The following is a 14,275-nucleotide window of genomic DNA, read 5'->3' as shown; positions in this document are numbered from 1 at the left end:
TAATTTAAATTTATTAATAAAAATTAATTTAAATTTAAAATAATTTAAATAATTTAATTTTAATAAAATAATTTAATTTAAAAATTAAATCATTTTATTTTATTTCATTTTATTTAAAAATTTAAAAATTTTAAATTTTAAAATAAAATTTTAAAATCTTTTTTAAAAATTAATGTGCATATCTTAAGGAAGGCTTTCTGAGTGAATCTGATGTCAATGTAGATGCACATTTTGGCTTCTAATATGTTGAATTGGAAGACTTAAAAATAAGTAGGATAGGGGTGTGTCTGTGGCTCAGTCTCTTAGGGGTCTGCCTTTGGCTCAGGTCAGGATCCTAGGGTCCTGGGATGGAGCCCCACATCAGGCTCCCTGCTCTGTGGGGATCCTACTTTTTCCTCTCCCTCTGCCCCTCCCCCTGTTTATGCTCTCTCTTGCTATCTCTGTTACTGTCTCTCTCTTTCAAATAAATAAATAAGATCTTTAAAAAAATAAGTAGGATAAGAACTACATGTTCTCCACTACGGTATGAGGTAATATACAATTTAATGTAATCGGTTTCTGGGTTGTCCTGTTTAATTAGTTTACATAAACTTCTAGGAGTTGTTCTGGCACATAATGTATACTTCACTAAATGTGGTGTTTGTGGTCATTTCCATACATCAGGCCCTGGGTCAGAAAGAAATTCTTCTATTATATCATTGTATAGGAAAATCAAACCCTGATTTCCTGCTTTTGCCAGGAGAAGAAGGACAAGATTGGTATTCACATGAGAATATCAACTCTTTGCAACTATAAGAAGGTATATCTTGTCATTGTGTGTATAGCAGGGTAGGTGGCTTAAACAACTGATTTGTATTTATGTCTGAGGAACTAATAGGTAATAATAATGAACAAATAAAAACTGATGTGGAATGGATGAACCTTGAAAATATTCTCAGTGAAAGATTCCAGTTAATAAAACACCATACATTGGGGTGCCTGGGTGGCTCAGTCGTTAAGCATCTATCTTCAGCTCAGATCATGATCCCAGGGTCCTGGTATTGAACCCCGTATCGGGCTCCCTGCTCAGCGGGAAGGCTGCTTCTCCCTCTCCCATTCCCTCTGCTTCTGTTTCCTCTCTCGTTCTGTCTCTGTCTGTCAAATAAATAAATAAAAATCTTTAAAAAGCAAAACCATTATACATTGTAAGATTCTATTTATGTGAATGCCTAGAATAGGGAAATCTAGAGACATAAAGTGGATTAGTGGTTGCCTTGTATTGGGAGGGGATGTGGTTTTGGAGGACTGAGGAGGGGTTATGGTTAAAGACAAGATTCTTTCTGGTGTGATGAAAATGTTTTAAAATTGATTGCAGTGATGGTTATACAACTCTGAATATATTAACTGATGAACTGTACTCTTTAAAAGGGCAAAATGTATGATTTGTGAATTATGTGTCAATAAAACTTAAAATCTGTGTGGGAGAATATATAGAACAAAATAGTGCATTCACATGTGTAGGGTGGTGGGGGAGATGAAGAAGGGGAGGGGCAGTGGGGGGAGGGAAAGAGAGAGAGAAGAAGGGCTTGATCTCACAACCCTGAGATCATGACCTGAGCCAAAATCAACAGTCAGACACTTAACCGACTGAGCCATCCAGTTGCCCCTAAATAACCTATTTGTAAGACCTGTCTAACTACTGATGCCTAGATATGAAAACAAGTTATTATTTACAGATGTCAGATATGTCTTCTTTAATTTTCATAATTAATTATATTTTGAAAAGGTCAGAAAACAAACCACAAAGTAAGAGAGACAATAGATTTTAGTTACATAATTTTAGTCTCATATTTGAATTACATTTATCTCCAAGAGACTGTTTCTACATACTATTTTTTTCTAAAAAAAAACCCCTCAACTTCTTAAATAGCATCCCTATTAACACTAATGTGTGTTTCTCTGATCCACATAGTTTAGCAAGCAAATTGAAAGTTTTTCCCTCACTGTTATAACTATGTCTTACTAACTTATAGATAGGACAATTACCATTTATGACCTGTTAAGCTACTCTTAAAAATTGCTTTGCGGGGGCGCCTGGGTGGCTCAGTGGGTTAAAGCCTCTGCCTTCGGCTCGGGTCATGATCCCAGGGTCCTGGGATCGAGTCCCACATTGGGCTCTCTGCTCGGCGGGGAGCCTGCTTCCCCCCACCCCCTGCCTGCCTCTCTGCCTACTTGTGATCTCTGTCTGTCAAATAAATAAATAAACTCTTTTAAAAAAAATTGCTTTGGGGTTTTGGGACTTTGGTTGACAGGGAGATCTGGTCTTTGTTAGAAGCATATTCTCCATATAAAATTCAAAGGGTTATTTTTTAGAATACTATATAATAAACCATAGGTGGCATGAATCTGGGAATTCTCAGTTTCTATTAGTCTCAGCACTTTCTTTTTTTTTTCTTTTTTTTTTTTTTAAGATTTTATTTATTTATTTGTCAGAGATAGAGAGCAAGAGAGCACAAGCAGGGGGAGTGGCAGGTAGAGGGAGAAGCAGGCTTACCCCCAGCAAGGAACCCGATGTGGGACTAGATCCCAGGACCCTGGGATCATGACCTGAGCCGAAGGGAGACACTTGACTGAGCCACTCAGGCATCCCACAGCACCTTCCCCAAAAGAAGAAAGTGGCACCATAGTCTTGGACTAATTTTTGTAGGGCTATGTTTTAGCTGCCTGGCTTCCAGTCCTAATCCCTGTAATCATTACAATGACATTAACCCTTACTTAGGTAAGTGACCACTATTGGTCATTGTTTTTTCCAGGCCTTTTCTTGTTGTCTACTTTTCCTGCACTGGGACCTATCTTAAGAGTTCCTAGTCAGAGAGGATTCAAGGAGAAGTATTTCAATAGTTTGTGGCTTAGCATCAAGTGGACCTATTGCTTCTAGTCCTACTGTGATCTCACAGAGAAACAAACTGGGTGTCTTTGTTGCAACCTTTTATTCACCTCTGTTTACCTCTCTTTGTAGATTTCATCTATCACGCCAATTTCTTTAGGCCTGATGCCCTGCCTTATTTAGCAGTGTCTTGCCAGACTCTTAAGAGATTACTAATTTGTTTCTTAATCCCAATCCCCATCAGTGGATTCCTGCTTATCTGCTTATTGCTTGCCACCAGACCGGGTTCTATTCTCTGTCTGCCTACCTCCCAGGACATCCAGTGCTAGACTTCTAGAGTCTAGCTGTCTGCCTGCTTACTGCCTTCTGTTATACAACTTTTCTTTCTGCTTTACCAGCCTGCCCAGTCTTTTCCTGTTGGTGACTACAGGAAGCTTCTTAGCTTTCCTGTCCTGCTGTAATTAGTCTCTTTAGTTTTTGGGTACCAGGCTCCTTGGCATGACTCTGTCTGCAAATGCCAAATACCTTAGATACTATCTTCCAGTTTGCTACTAGGTTTTTATTTCCTTGGGCCAACATTTTAGTAATTCTTGTTTACTCTTTCTTTTCCTTTGTTTCCTGTATGTAATCTGTGAAGAGGAACAGTTTGTTCCTTTATTTTTTTTAAGTTTTTATTTAAATTCCTGTTAGTTAACACAATGTAATATTAGTTTCAGGTGTACAATACAGTGATTCAACAGTTCCAAACAACACCTCGTGCTCATCACAACAACCACACTCCTCAATTCGCATCACCTATTTAACCCATCCCTCCACCCACTTCCCTTCTGGTAACAGTTTGTTCTTTCTAGTTAATCATCTACCTTTCCAGTTCATCTATATTCTGTTTCTTGATTTGCCTCTCTTTTTTCCCCTGTTGCTCCTTTCTTTTGTTTCTTAGATTCCACATATGAGCAAAATCATATGGTATTTGTTTTTCTCTGACTTATTTATTTCATCAAAATAAAAAGTTTCTGCACAGTGCAGTAAAAAAATCAACAAAACTAAAGGGCAACATATGGAATGGGAGAAGATAATTGCAAATGACATATCTGATAAAGTGTTAGTATCCAAAATATAGAAAGAACTTAGCAAACTCAACACCCATTGTGAATTCAAGCCTCATGTGTGGCATGAAGTTTACTTAAAATAAAAACAAACAAACAAAAAAACAACCCAACACCCCCAAAATGAATAATCCATTTAAAAATGGGCAGAGGGCATGAACAGACATTTATCCAAAGACATATAGATGGCCAACAGACACATGAAAAGATGCTCAGCATCACTGATCATCAGGGTAATACGAATCCAAACTACAGTGAGATATCACCTTATACCTGTCAGAATGGCTAAAATCAACAACACAAAGAACAACAGGTATTGGCAAGGATGCAGAGAAAGGGGAACCATCTTACATTGTTGGTAGGAATGCAAACTGGTGCAGCCACTCTGGAAAACAGTATGGGGATTCCTCAAAAAGTCAAAAATAGAGCTACCCAGTGATCCAGCAACTGTACGCAAAAACACTAATTCAATGGGATACATGCACTCCAATGTTTATGGCAGCATTATTAACAACAGCCAAATTATGGGAACAGCTCATTTGTCCACTGATTGAAAAATGGATAAAGTTGTGGTACACACACACACACAGGAAAATTATTCAGCCATAAAAAAGAATGACATCTTAACATTTGCTATGACATGGATGGAACTAGAGTGCATTATGTTAATTGAAATAAGTCAGTCAGAGAAAGTCATCATACCATAAGGATTTCACTCATATGAGGAATTTAAGAAACAAAACAGATGAACATAGGGGAAGGGAGGAAAAAATAAAATAAAGTTAAAAACAGAGAGGGAGGCAAACCATAAGAGACTCTTAGCTATAGAGAACAAACTGAAGGTAGCTGGAGGGGTGGTGGGTAGAGGGATGTGATAGATGGGTGATGGGCATTAAGGAGGGCATTTGTTCAGATAAGCACTAGGTGTTATATGTAAGTGATGAATCACTAAATTTTACTCCTGAAACCAATACTGTATTACATGTTAATTAAATTGAATTTAAATTTAAAAAAAAAGAAAAAAATTTATTCTGCATGCCACTGCCAGACCAGCTCCTTACTTTTTTCTAACATTCCTGCTAAAGAACTTTACCTGTTACTACCACTGTGTCTTACAATCAAATCTGTTTATATTATGGGAAAATGCTAGGGGGATAACCATGTTTCCTACTATTATTCAACATCTATGTTCTCAGCGTTCTCCTCAAGCCCCAGTAGCCACTCAACATCATTGGTCAGTATTGTTTCCAGACCATTCTACATGTTGTCTTTTCCTTACTTCCTTTCTTAGTTTTGCCTATTCATGTCTGATTTCTGCTTTATACCTTAGCAGCTCAAGTTCTACCTTCTCCTTGAGAACTTCTTCATCTATTCTAGGTCCAACCAAGCTCACACCTTTACCACGTTATGTTGAATTTAGAGTCAGTATCTCCAATTTAGGCAGCTACTCTTCTCTCACTGTTTCACAAATTAGTCGTTTGTTTTCTCAAGTAGATTTTATAGCTACTGAGGGCAAAGATTTTCTATTTTACAGTCTGTTTCATTACATTTGTGCACCATGAATAAGCATATTAGCAATTGATAAATAGAAGAATTATGTCAAAATAAGGTGGAAGTCCAGTTGGTTCACATGTGAATTTTCTTAGCTCTTGAAGTTCTGAGATGATGATGAGGAAGCTTTCTCACAATTAAGCATAAATTCTAGCAATGTATGAAGACTTTAAGGAAAAAAGAATAATCTTGTACCTGACTCTGCCCCTTCAGTATAACTACTTTAATGCTTTCAACCACCTCTTAAGTTCCTTACATTAAACTATTTGGTGAAGCTGTGACTACTGAGAACAAAGCTGTGAAGACATTTCACCACAGGTTTTTAAAAGTTGCATACTCTTTAATTAGATTTTTAAAAAAGATTTATTAATTTTTTTGGGAGAGAGAGAGAGCGAGTGCGCACAGCTGGGGGTGGTGGGAGGTGGGGAGAGAATCTCCAGCAGACTCCCTGCTGAGCCCAACAAATGGCTGGACCTCAGGACCCTGAGATTTAGGCCTGAGCTGAAACCAAGAGCCAGAGACTTAACTGACTGCCAACAAGGCGTTCCCAATTATATTTTTAATTTTATTCAAAGTGAATGATGCCCTTGAGGAGCCACAACAGGAAGGAAGAAGCATGAAGGCTACCAAGCATTGAAGGTTGTGATGCTGGAGCAAATGCCAATGGAGATTTAATCTTGTTAGAATGGTTATTATTTTCATTACTGCTCTGATTATAAAGTTGTACTGGATTTAAATATCTTCCCTAACCATGTTTCCCATTATCCATTTTTCCTCAGTGTGCAATTCTATAGAACAGGAGATTCTTCAGGAAGACATATATAACATTACAGGAGAATGTCTGGCATTTTTTTTTTTTTTTTGGCATAACATCTATTTTGGTGTTGGCACATAGTATATGCTTAATAAATACTTGTTTACTCTTAGGCAAACTTTATATCACAAATGTTTTTCCATGACCCTAAAGGGGGTTATTTCTCATTTTTGCCTAATCCATGTTTCCTATCATTTCTTTATTAATGACCCAGATTATTTAAAAGAGAACAGTCAGCAGAAGGGAGACACAGAAAGCAAGAGGGATACTATGAGGCTCATCAGAAACCTCTGGGGGTAACAAAGAACTCTACAGTCAGTTTGAAGAAATATAGATCTTAGCCGCTTTTATCTTTCTTTTCTCTTAGGGCTCAGTTTTTAAAGTTAACTGGATGCTAAAATCATGAAAAGCCAGAGGAAGAGACCACAGGTCAGTATGTCTAACATAAACTTTTGATATCCCAACTAATGTTAGAGCCTCCTTTTTTCAGCATGAGAGGAAAGAGGTCTCTCCCTCCACCAAGCTATCTGTGTGTCCCAGGAAGGTAAAAACAAAGGAATGCAGGAGCAGTGAGATCAGTCCTAGGACTGTATACTTGGTGAGGCGCCTGTTTCATAATCAGTGGGCAAATCCTTGTAGGACAGTAGTGGTTTCTTTCACATGTTAACTTCCAAGAGAGACCAATGACCCTGATGTAGGACGGGAGGTGTTTGTTTGATTACTGTTTACATTAACTGAAGCAAAATGCTTAAAAACAAACTTTGAGAATAAAGATGGGGCGGGGCTGAGATAATGACAGTAAAGTCGGATGTAAGCCATATCAGGAAGAGACTTTTTCACTTTTTGCAGTAAGATTATGCATCTTTTACACATACCTCTAATTGGATTTCAAATGTAGCTTCACTTGCCTGAGGACAGTGAAACCCAACCTTATTCAAAATAATGCCAATCCATTTTCAAGTTTATTTACACACTCTAAACAGAGGTCATTTGTATTACAACTGTCTTCTCCCTTTTAAATCCACACCAATGAGACCTACAAGTCCTTCATGATCTGGGAACTGCTTATCTATTCTACTTTTTCTCTTGGCCACAGAAGCCTTCTCCCCCAGATGCCCCCAATTTCTTAACCATACGGTCTTTCCACATGCCATTGTCATTTCCTTTGCCTGAAATGCTCTTCACCCTCTTTCTTTGCCTTGTAATTGCTCAACACAGTTTTGTTTAATATGCTTTCCAATAGCCTGAAAGCCCTTAGAGCAAGTCATATCTATCCTGCTCACTATTGTATCCACAATGGCTAGCACAGTACCTAATAGTAGGCTGTCAAAAAAACTTATTAACTTTAATTATACCCTTAAGACTTAGTTCAAGCATCATTCTCTTTGGGAAGGTGTCTTGGAACCTTGACATTCTGGTGCTTTACTGCTCTGATGTGCTCTATGAGTTCCCTGTTCATATCTGTTCTGAATCTGAAATGCAGTTCAGTCTGTCTCTCCCAGCACAGGTACTAAAGGGCAGAAAGTGTGTCCTTTCCTTCTTCTAACCTAGAACACTCTGCATAGCACTTGGTATACCCTAAGGAGTTTAATAAATATCCATTGAGCATATTATTGAGCTACGTTTGAGCTTGGAGGATTCTCATCCATATCCATATCCCTTAAACAGAAATTGGAAGAAAGTCTTGGATAAAGATATGCAAGGCATGTCTTTCTGTAGCATGTATTTTTACTCAGTTTTTCAGAGGGGAAACATTTAAGTAATTTATCACGTATGTGTTTGTATGCATATAGTGAGTCGAATTCAAAATATACATCAAATTTTAAGATAGAAACTTAGACAAATCAAATTTACCTTAGGGCTCCTTATCCACCCTGTCTGGAAGGATGTATTTCTTCTTCTGTGCTGTTTTTGGGTAGTTTATCACCTGTGTGATTAAAAAGAAAGTTAATAATAATGAAGAAGACAGGATTTAAACTGTTTTTAGATATATTATGTTTTTTTCACTCTACTGTCCCAATTAATTGCTTCCTCACATCTATAGCATGGACAAATTTATTGTAACACTCTCTCAATAAATATGCTCATAAACCAATTGGATTCAGCATAGTTGAATTTAGGTTGAAGGGGAGGGCAAAAGAAGTCATAGTTTGAAGATATGTGAATAACAGGCATTTGGACATGTTAATAGACTTCTTATCTGAGGTTACATTTCAGGCTTCTCTATCATATGTGCTCTTAGTCTATGGTTGTGGTTCATTCAAATCCTGCTCTACCCCTGCAATGTTCTCAGTGTGTACACTTTTTTTAGGCGGCCCTGTTTAAAAAAAAAAAAAGATGTTAGAAATATAGCTTAGGCCTCTTCCTGACAACACAAGCACCAAAGACTAACAATATTTACAGTACGGTGCTACTGCTCCACAAAAACACCCAGCATTTGTCTAGAGATTTATGTTTTAAACAAAGCTGTGACACACATGTCTTACTCCTCACAATAACCCTAAACCTAAGCTAGTCCCCCAAACTGAAAATCACTTAATCCAACTGCTAGCTCTCTATAGGTACTTTGGTTAAAGAGACTTAACTGCTCCTGCTCCCTCTTCCCCCAAAATTAAGTAGTGGATGTGTGCTGCTTCTACTACCCAGCAGCATGGAAATAAAGGAACGACCCTATTTCTTTGATCGCAAAGTAATCATGGCAATATAAAGCACCCCATCTGTCCACTTTGACCCATACCGTCCGTCTAGGCAATTAATTAGCACTTCCAGCGGTGGTTTTCCTATAGGATGCCAGCTGTCTTCCAATCCACCCCTCCCTTGGAGCCTAGCAGGACCACACCCCCAGCAAGGCCTCTGTGGGGTAGGTGCTCCGGCCTACAACAGTGGAAGCTGATACTTAGGTAGACCTGCCAGTTAAACTCACACTTGAATCATTCCGGGCCTCAGGTTCCCTGTCTCTAAAATGGGCTATACCTCTTTTCTCTTCACTAGTTCCCTTTCATTTCACTCTAGGCCCCTGGGAAGTGAAATCAGTGCTTAACCGCAGCTTAAAGTCCTCGGCTATCCTCTGGCTCCCGTCGCTGCTCTGGGCATGCTCAGTAGCTAAGGCCCGCTCCGCACTGGGAGTAGGAAGCAGCTTTCCGCGCCCGGTCGGCTGACTGCGGGTACTTTGATGAATCACGTGTGTCAAGGCCCTCTTAAAGAGATAGGCACCTACTTTCCCTCCACCCTAAACACCGCCCTAAGGGCGGCGGCGCCGGCGACCGCGGTAACTGCAGCTGCTCAGGAGCAGGGCTTGCCCTGGCGCCGAGTTAGTGGCAACGGCGTGTTGCGTCGAGGGTGCTTGGGAGCCGCGAGCCTGAAATCAGCCGCTTTCCAGGCATACACATTCTCACACAGGAAGAGGTGATACCGAATCAGCTGGGGGCAGCGGGACCACCTAGTGGGGTTTCCCCAAGTTGAGGAGAGGTCGGGTTACAGGTCACAGGTGATAGGGCCGGAGAAAGATGGAGCAGCCCGGGGCGGCGGCAACGGGAGCGGGAGGCGGCAGCGAGGAACCCGGTGGGGGCCGGAGCAACAAGCGGAGCGCGGGAACCCGGGCCGCCAACGAAGAGGAAACGAAAAACAAACCTAAATTGGTGAGTGCGCCCGCAGCCCCCGCCGGCTTTGGGGACAGCGAGAGCCCCAGGATCCTCCCGCAGTTGCGGCAGTTGCGCATAGGGGGATCCGGGGCCCCTCCCAAGGCTACCCGCGATCTCGCTGTGCTACTCGGGGAGCCGCGGAGACTGCGTGGGGGCGGAAGAGCACCCCCTTCTTCATTTAACCCCTTTCTCACTCGTATCATTCTGGGAGGCAGTGTGGAAAAGAGAAGGGCCCCACCCCAACTTGGGGAGACTCGGAGTACTGGCTAGGGTCTGTTGATTATCTAACTTGTGGGCATGAATTTTCCCGCGATTCCTTTCCTTTCCACCACAGTCTGTTGCTAGGTTTTGACTCTTAATGCTTACTGTCCGGTAAGGGGAACGTTTCTTCTTTTCAATCCAAATACTTGGGAGCCCACCCACAGACTTGCCAACCAGCCCCACCCTTAAAAAAACCACACAGCGTAGGCTCCTAGTCTTTCTGCTTTACCAGAAATGTAAGGAAGAATCGCCTACGTGCGCCTTTTCCCGTTGCCTCTTCCATGTGCTTGCCCAAGAAACATTTCTGTGTAAGAGTCGGGGGGAGCGTGGGAGTTTGAGGTTGGGTGAGGTACCCCCAATTGTTGTTTATATAATAGAGTCATTACAGTACTTCCACGTAGTTGATTAAGAATGGTCAAAAGCAGTAAGACTGCACAAGTTTCATAGCCCTGAAAGTGTGTGAACCAGTGGTAGCAGTCCATTTCCTGCCACTGACTTAATGTGCAGAGGAATGTAATCTATGGGGCCTGGTATTAGGTTGGGAAATACTGGAGTTTCTTCAACTCATCAGTTAAAAAGGTTCCTCTTTTTTTATTTTTAGTTTATATGAAAATGGTTTAATAGTGAAACTTAAAAACTAGTAGCATTAACAAAATATATTGGCTACAGTCTTTTTTTCCCGGTCATGGCAAATATGCAGACATTTATCAATAAAGTTTATAATTTCATAATTTTATGAGGGAAAATAGTTTTCCTGCACAAGTTCAGCAAATAAATCTTGTTTGAAGTTTCTTCCTCTAACTCAGAAGGACAAGCACATGTTGCACATTTAGTTTTCAGTTTTCACCAGCAACTTGTTTATAATAGCAGAGGAGACAGTGACATTACTAATAACTATTTTCTTATGGCATCTGATCGTTTGGTATGTACCTGTTGCACTTCTCTTTTACTTCCAGTTTGCCTTTCAATGATGAATTGTCCATGCTGGAAGACAATGATCAAACTATTATTTCAGAAAGTATATAGATTTCCATTGTGTGGGAAGAAGGGACGTAGTGGGTTAGAATAAAATGAACAGTTTAAAGTCTCATCAATTCCACGCTAACTTGAGGCAAACTGATAACTTGCTTACTTGATATATCCTGTTAACCCAGTATTCACAAATAAAGAAACTTTTTTTGGTGAATTGTCTATGCTGGTAGAGGGCTAATTGGTTTAATAATAGGTGCGCACAGCTTTATGAAACTTAGGAAAGTTTTGTGAGTGTATCACCAACATTTAATATATTTAAAAATTCTGATGCAGCTTTGAAATTTATCAGTTTGTGGTAAAAGAGTGGTTATGTTTCCTTTTTTTTTTTGACCCAGTACAAAAGTGTGATTTAAACAGTGATTAAAAGTTCAAGCAAAAATAAACGTCAGCTTAGTGTCCACGAATAGTTTGGTATATCCAGCAAGAAGCTTCTACTTTTAGGAACTACACTTTCAAGAAAGCACTTATCTCTTTTAGTAATAACACCTTGATTATATTCTTCCTTTCCGTTTGGTATTTGTTCTGTTTCATCTTTTATGTTTTACTTGCTTTGATGAGGTAACTAGATCGTTAAGAGATGGTATCACTTTCACTCACTGGCTACAGTATTCAGTGTTGAACATAGCTTGATATTGTAGAATGGGTATTTGAATCCAAGAATTAATAGCAGTTGGAACTTTACTTTTTGCACAAATTAAGTTTTGAGACTTACATGATTTTAGAAGCAGATATGTCAGAGTTAATAAAAACAAATTTAGGAAGACATTTCGGCCATTTTATAGCAAGCAAGTTGATCAAACAACAAGACTTGATAAGACTTTTTTTTTAATTAATGCCTTACTCATTATTTTGAGTTGTCTTATTGAAGTGCTCAACATGTTCTAAGGCCTTTTAGGGTGGAGTTCATCTGGGGGTTCTTAAAATATTGCCAGTAAGATAAAACTTTACTTAATTTTATTATTTTGAGTATTATTAATCATTGTAAAGTTCTTAATTGTGTATGTATATAAAGGAGTTGTGTGAGATTATAGAAGAGAGCTATATGGTCATAAAAATTACTTGTGTAGGTAACTGTGGGGGGTAATTCCTGAAGTTGTATGAAAAAAATTGAGTGTAATAGGTACATTCATTTTTCTGGGTTTCATAGTTTTCATCAGTTTCTCAAAGGCGCCTGTTAACTATAGAAGGCTAAGAACTATTGGGTTACCAAAGAGAGAGGGTAAAGGTATGCCAGTTGATTCCACTCCCAAGTTTAACAGGGAGAGGAGGAGGTCAGTAATGAAGGCAGAAGGGAAATAGTACTGATCACACAAATGATTGGTATTGAAGATTTCTGGGAGTAAAAAGAAGTTAATTAGATAATGTCTATATATAGTATTAGTTAAGATGAAAATTTCCATTACGTTGAAAAAGTAACAATAGTTATAGTGGATTCATTAAAGTATAAGGGTTGTGATTCATTTGTTTTCATTTAGTTTCTCATTGTTCTGGAAAACTGGAGAAGGAAGGTATGTTTTCTGTTGAGAGGAACTACTTTATATCTCAACTTTTTGATGGGTATTAGAATTTTTTGGGGGGTGGGGGCACCTGGGTGGCTCAGACCTTGAGCATCTGCCTTCCGCTCAGGTCATGATCCCAGGGTCTTGGGATCCAGTCCCACATCAGGCTCTCTGTTTAGCGAGAAGCCGCCTTCTCCCTCTCCTACTTCCCCTGCTTGTGTTCCCTCTTTCGTTCTCTCTCTCTCTCTCTCTCTGTCAAATAAATAAATAAAATCTTTTTAAAGAAAAAAAAATTTTTCTTTTTAAGATTAAATACAAATTTAACAGAACTTAGTTTAATTTTCTTCATCTGCGAATCCTCATAATGACCCTATTTGATTTTTTTTTACTGAAGGCATTCATCTCTTGGACTTAGCACCTTTTGAATAATGTATTATTATTAAAGCTTTGTATTTTTATGTCGCTCTTTGGTTAGGCCCAGATTGTAGCATGTCATCAAGCAGCATGAATCTTAGATTAATTACTAATTTAGTGTCAGTCATGGAGTATGTTTTGTCAAACCTAATAGAACTCTAGAAGTATTATGAAGGAGCTGCATCTTGAATTCCACATATTTAAGGTAATGGCTTGATTATTAAAAGAGGCTATTGTTAAGGTAGAACTGACAGCCCTCACACACACACACAGTGGTGAAGAAGGGCTTAACAGTCTTAGATGTTTTTGCTTTTTGGCTTTGTGTTTCTGTATCATTTCTGAAGCCTTTGGTCTTTACATAGGGGAGTCAAATTAGTAACTTGGTGTAATAGAAGTTAATTTTTTGGTTATTGTATAACTTCCTGAATATTTGGTTTGTTTTTTTAATTGGATAAATCATGTTTTGATTTAATTGAAAAGTTGAGCACAATGAGTTCATTCATGCAACAAACATATACTGAGCACCTACTGGATGTTAGGCATGCTGATGGTTGGTGATACAAAGATGCACCTAGTCTAGTGGGGGAGACAGGGAAGTTAATGATTAAAGAGCTGTGTGATAAAGAAGCATAGGGATATGCATAGGAGGGTGATACATTGTGGAGAGGCATCTAAATCTAATTGGATGGTTGAGTGTAACAAGGAAAGCCTTAATCATAGTAGGTGACATTTACACCAAAGCTTGAAGAATAAGGTATTAATTGAAGAAGGGGAAGGAAAGGCATTTTTAGGTTGAAAGAACAACATATACAAAGGTAGAGAGATATGGTAACATGCCTATTAAAGGAACTGTGTGTAGATTTTAATGGCTGAAACAAAGGGTACCTATGGTGGACCTGCTAGAAAAGAGAGAGTCCAGATCATGATGGATATTTGTATGCTATTTTACAGTTTCAAATTCTTTCTGTAAGCCACAGTAGGCCATTGAAGAGATTTAAGCAGGGGACTGGCCTGATCAGAATTAAAGAAACTTAATACAGTGGTGAGTTTCTTGGAGAAGGGGGCAGAGTGGAGGCAAGAAGACTAGTTAA

At 39.1% G+C, this 14,275-nt stretch overlaps 1 protein-coding gene and 1 long non-coding RNA gene across 3 annotated transcripts in view; one reads left to right on the top strand and one right to left on the bottom strand.

Annotated features, from left to right (window-relative positions):
* LOC132007552 (uncharacterized) overlaps nt 1-9,436 on the bottom strand; it is a 92,764-nt gene extending 83,328 nt beyond the window's left edge. Inside the window, exons 1-2 of one of the 2 annotated variants that reach the window (XR_009401391.1) lie at nt 9,075-9,436; nt 8,192-8,264 (exon numbers count right to left, since the gene is read on the bottom strand). This is a non-coding gene — a long non-coding RNA (uncharacterized LOC132007552). The remainder of the gene's footprint in view (nt 1-8,191; nt 8,265-9,074) is intronic. The other variant, XR_009401390.1, reaches the window with a different exon arrangement.
* A 154-nt stretch (nt 9,437-9,590) lies between these two features.
* The window catches only part of DIAPH2 (diaphanous related formin 2), a 987,699-nt gene continuing 983,014 nt past the window's right edge, over nt 9,591-14,275 (top strand). Inside the window, exon 1 of the mRNA XM_059385748.1 lies at nt 9,591-9,975. Within this exon, the coding sequence (XP_059241731.1) occupies nt 9,844-9,975 (132 nt within the window). The 5' untranslated portion in view covers nt 9,591-9,843. The remainder of the gene's footprint in view (nt 9,976-14,275) is intronic.

The sequence above is a fragment of the Mustela nigripes genome, chromosome X, assembly GCF_022355385.1.
Source record: "Mustela nigripes isolate SB6536 chromosome X, MUSNIG.SB6536, whole genome shotgun sequence".
Lineage (NCBI taxonomy): Eukaryota > Metazoa > Chordata > Mammalia > Carnivora > Mustelidae > Mustela > Mustela nigripes.
This window is presented reverse-complemented; position numbering and strand designations above follow the sequence as displayed.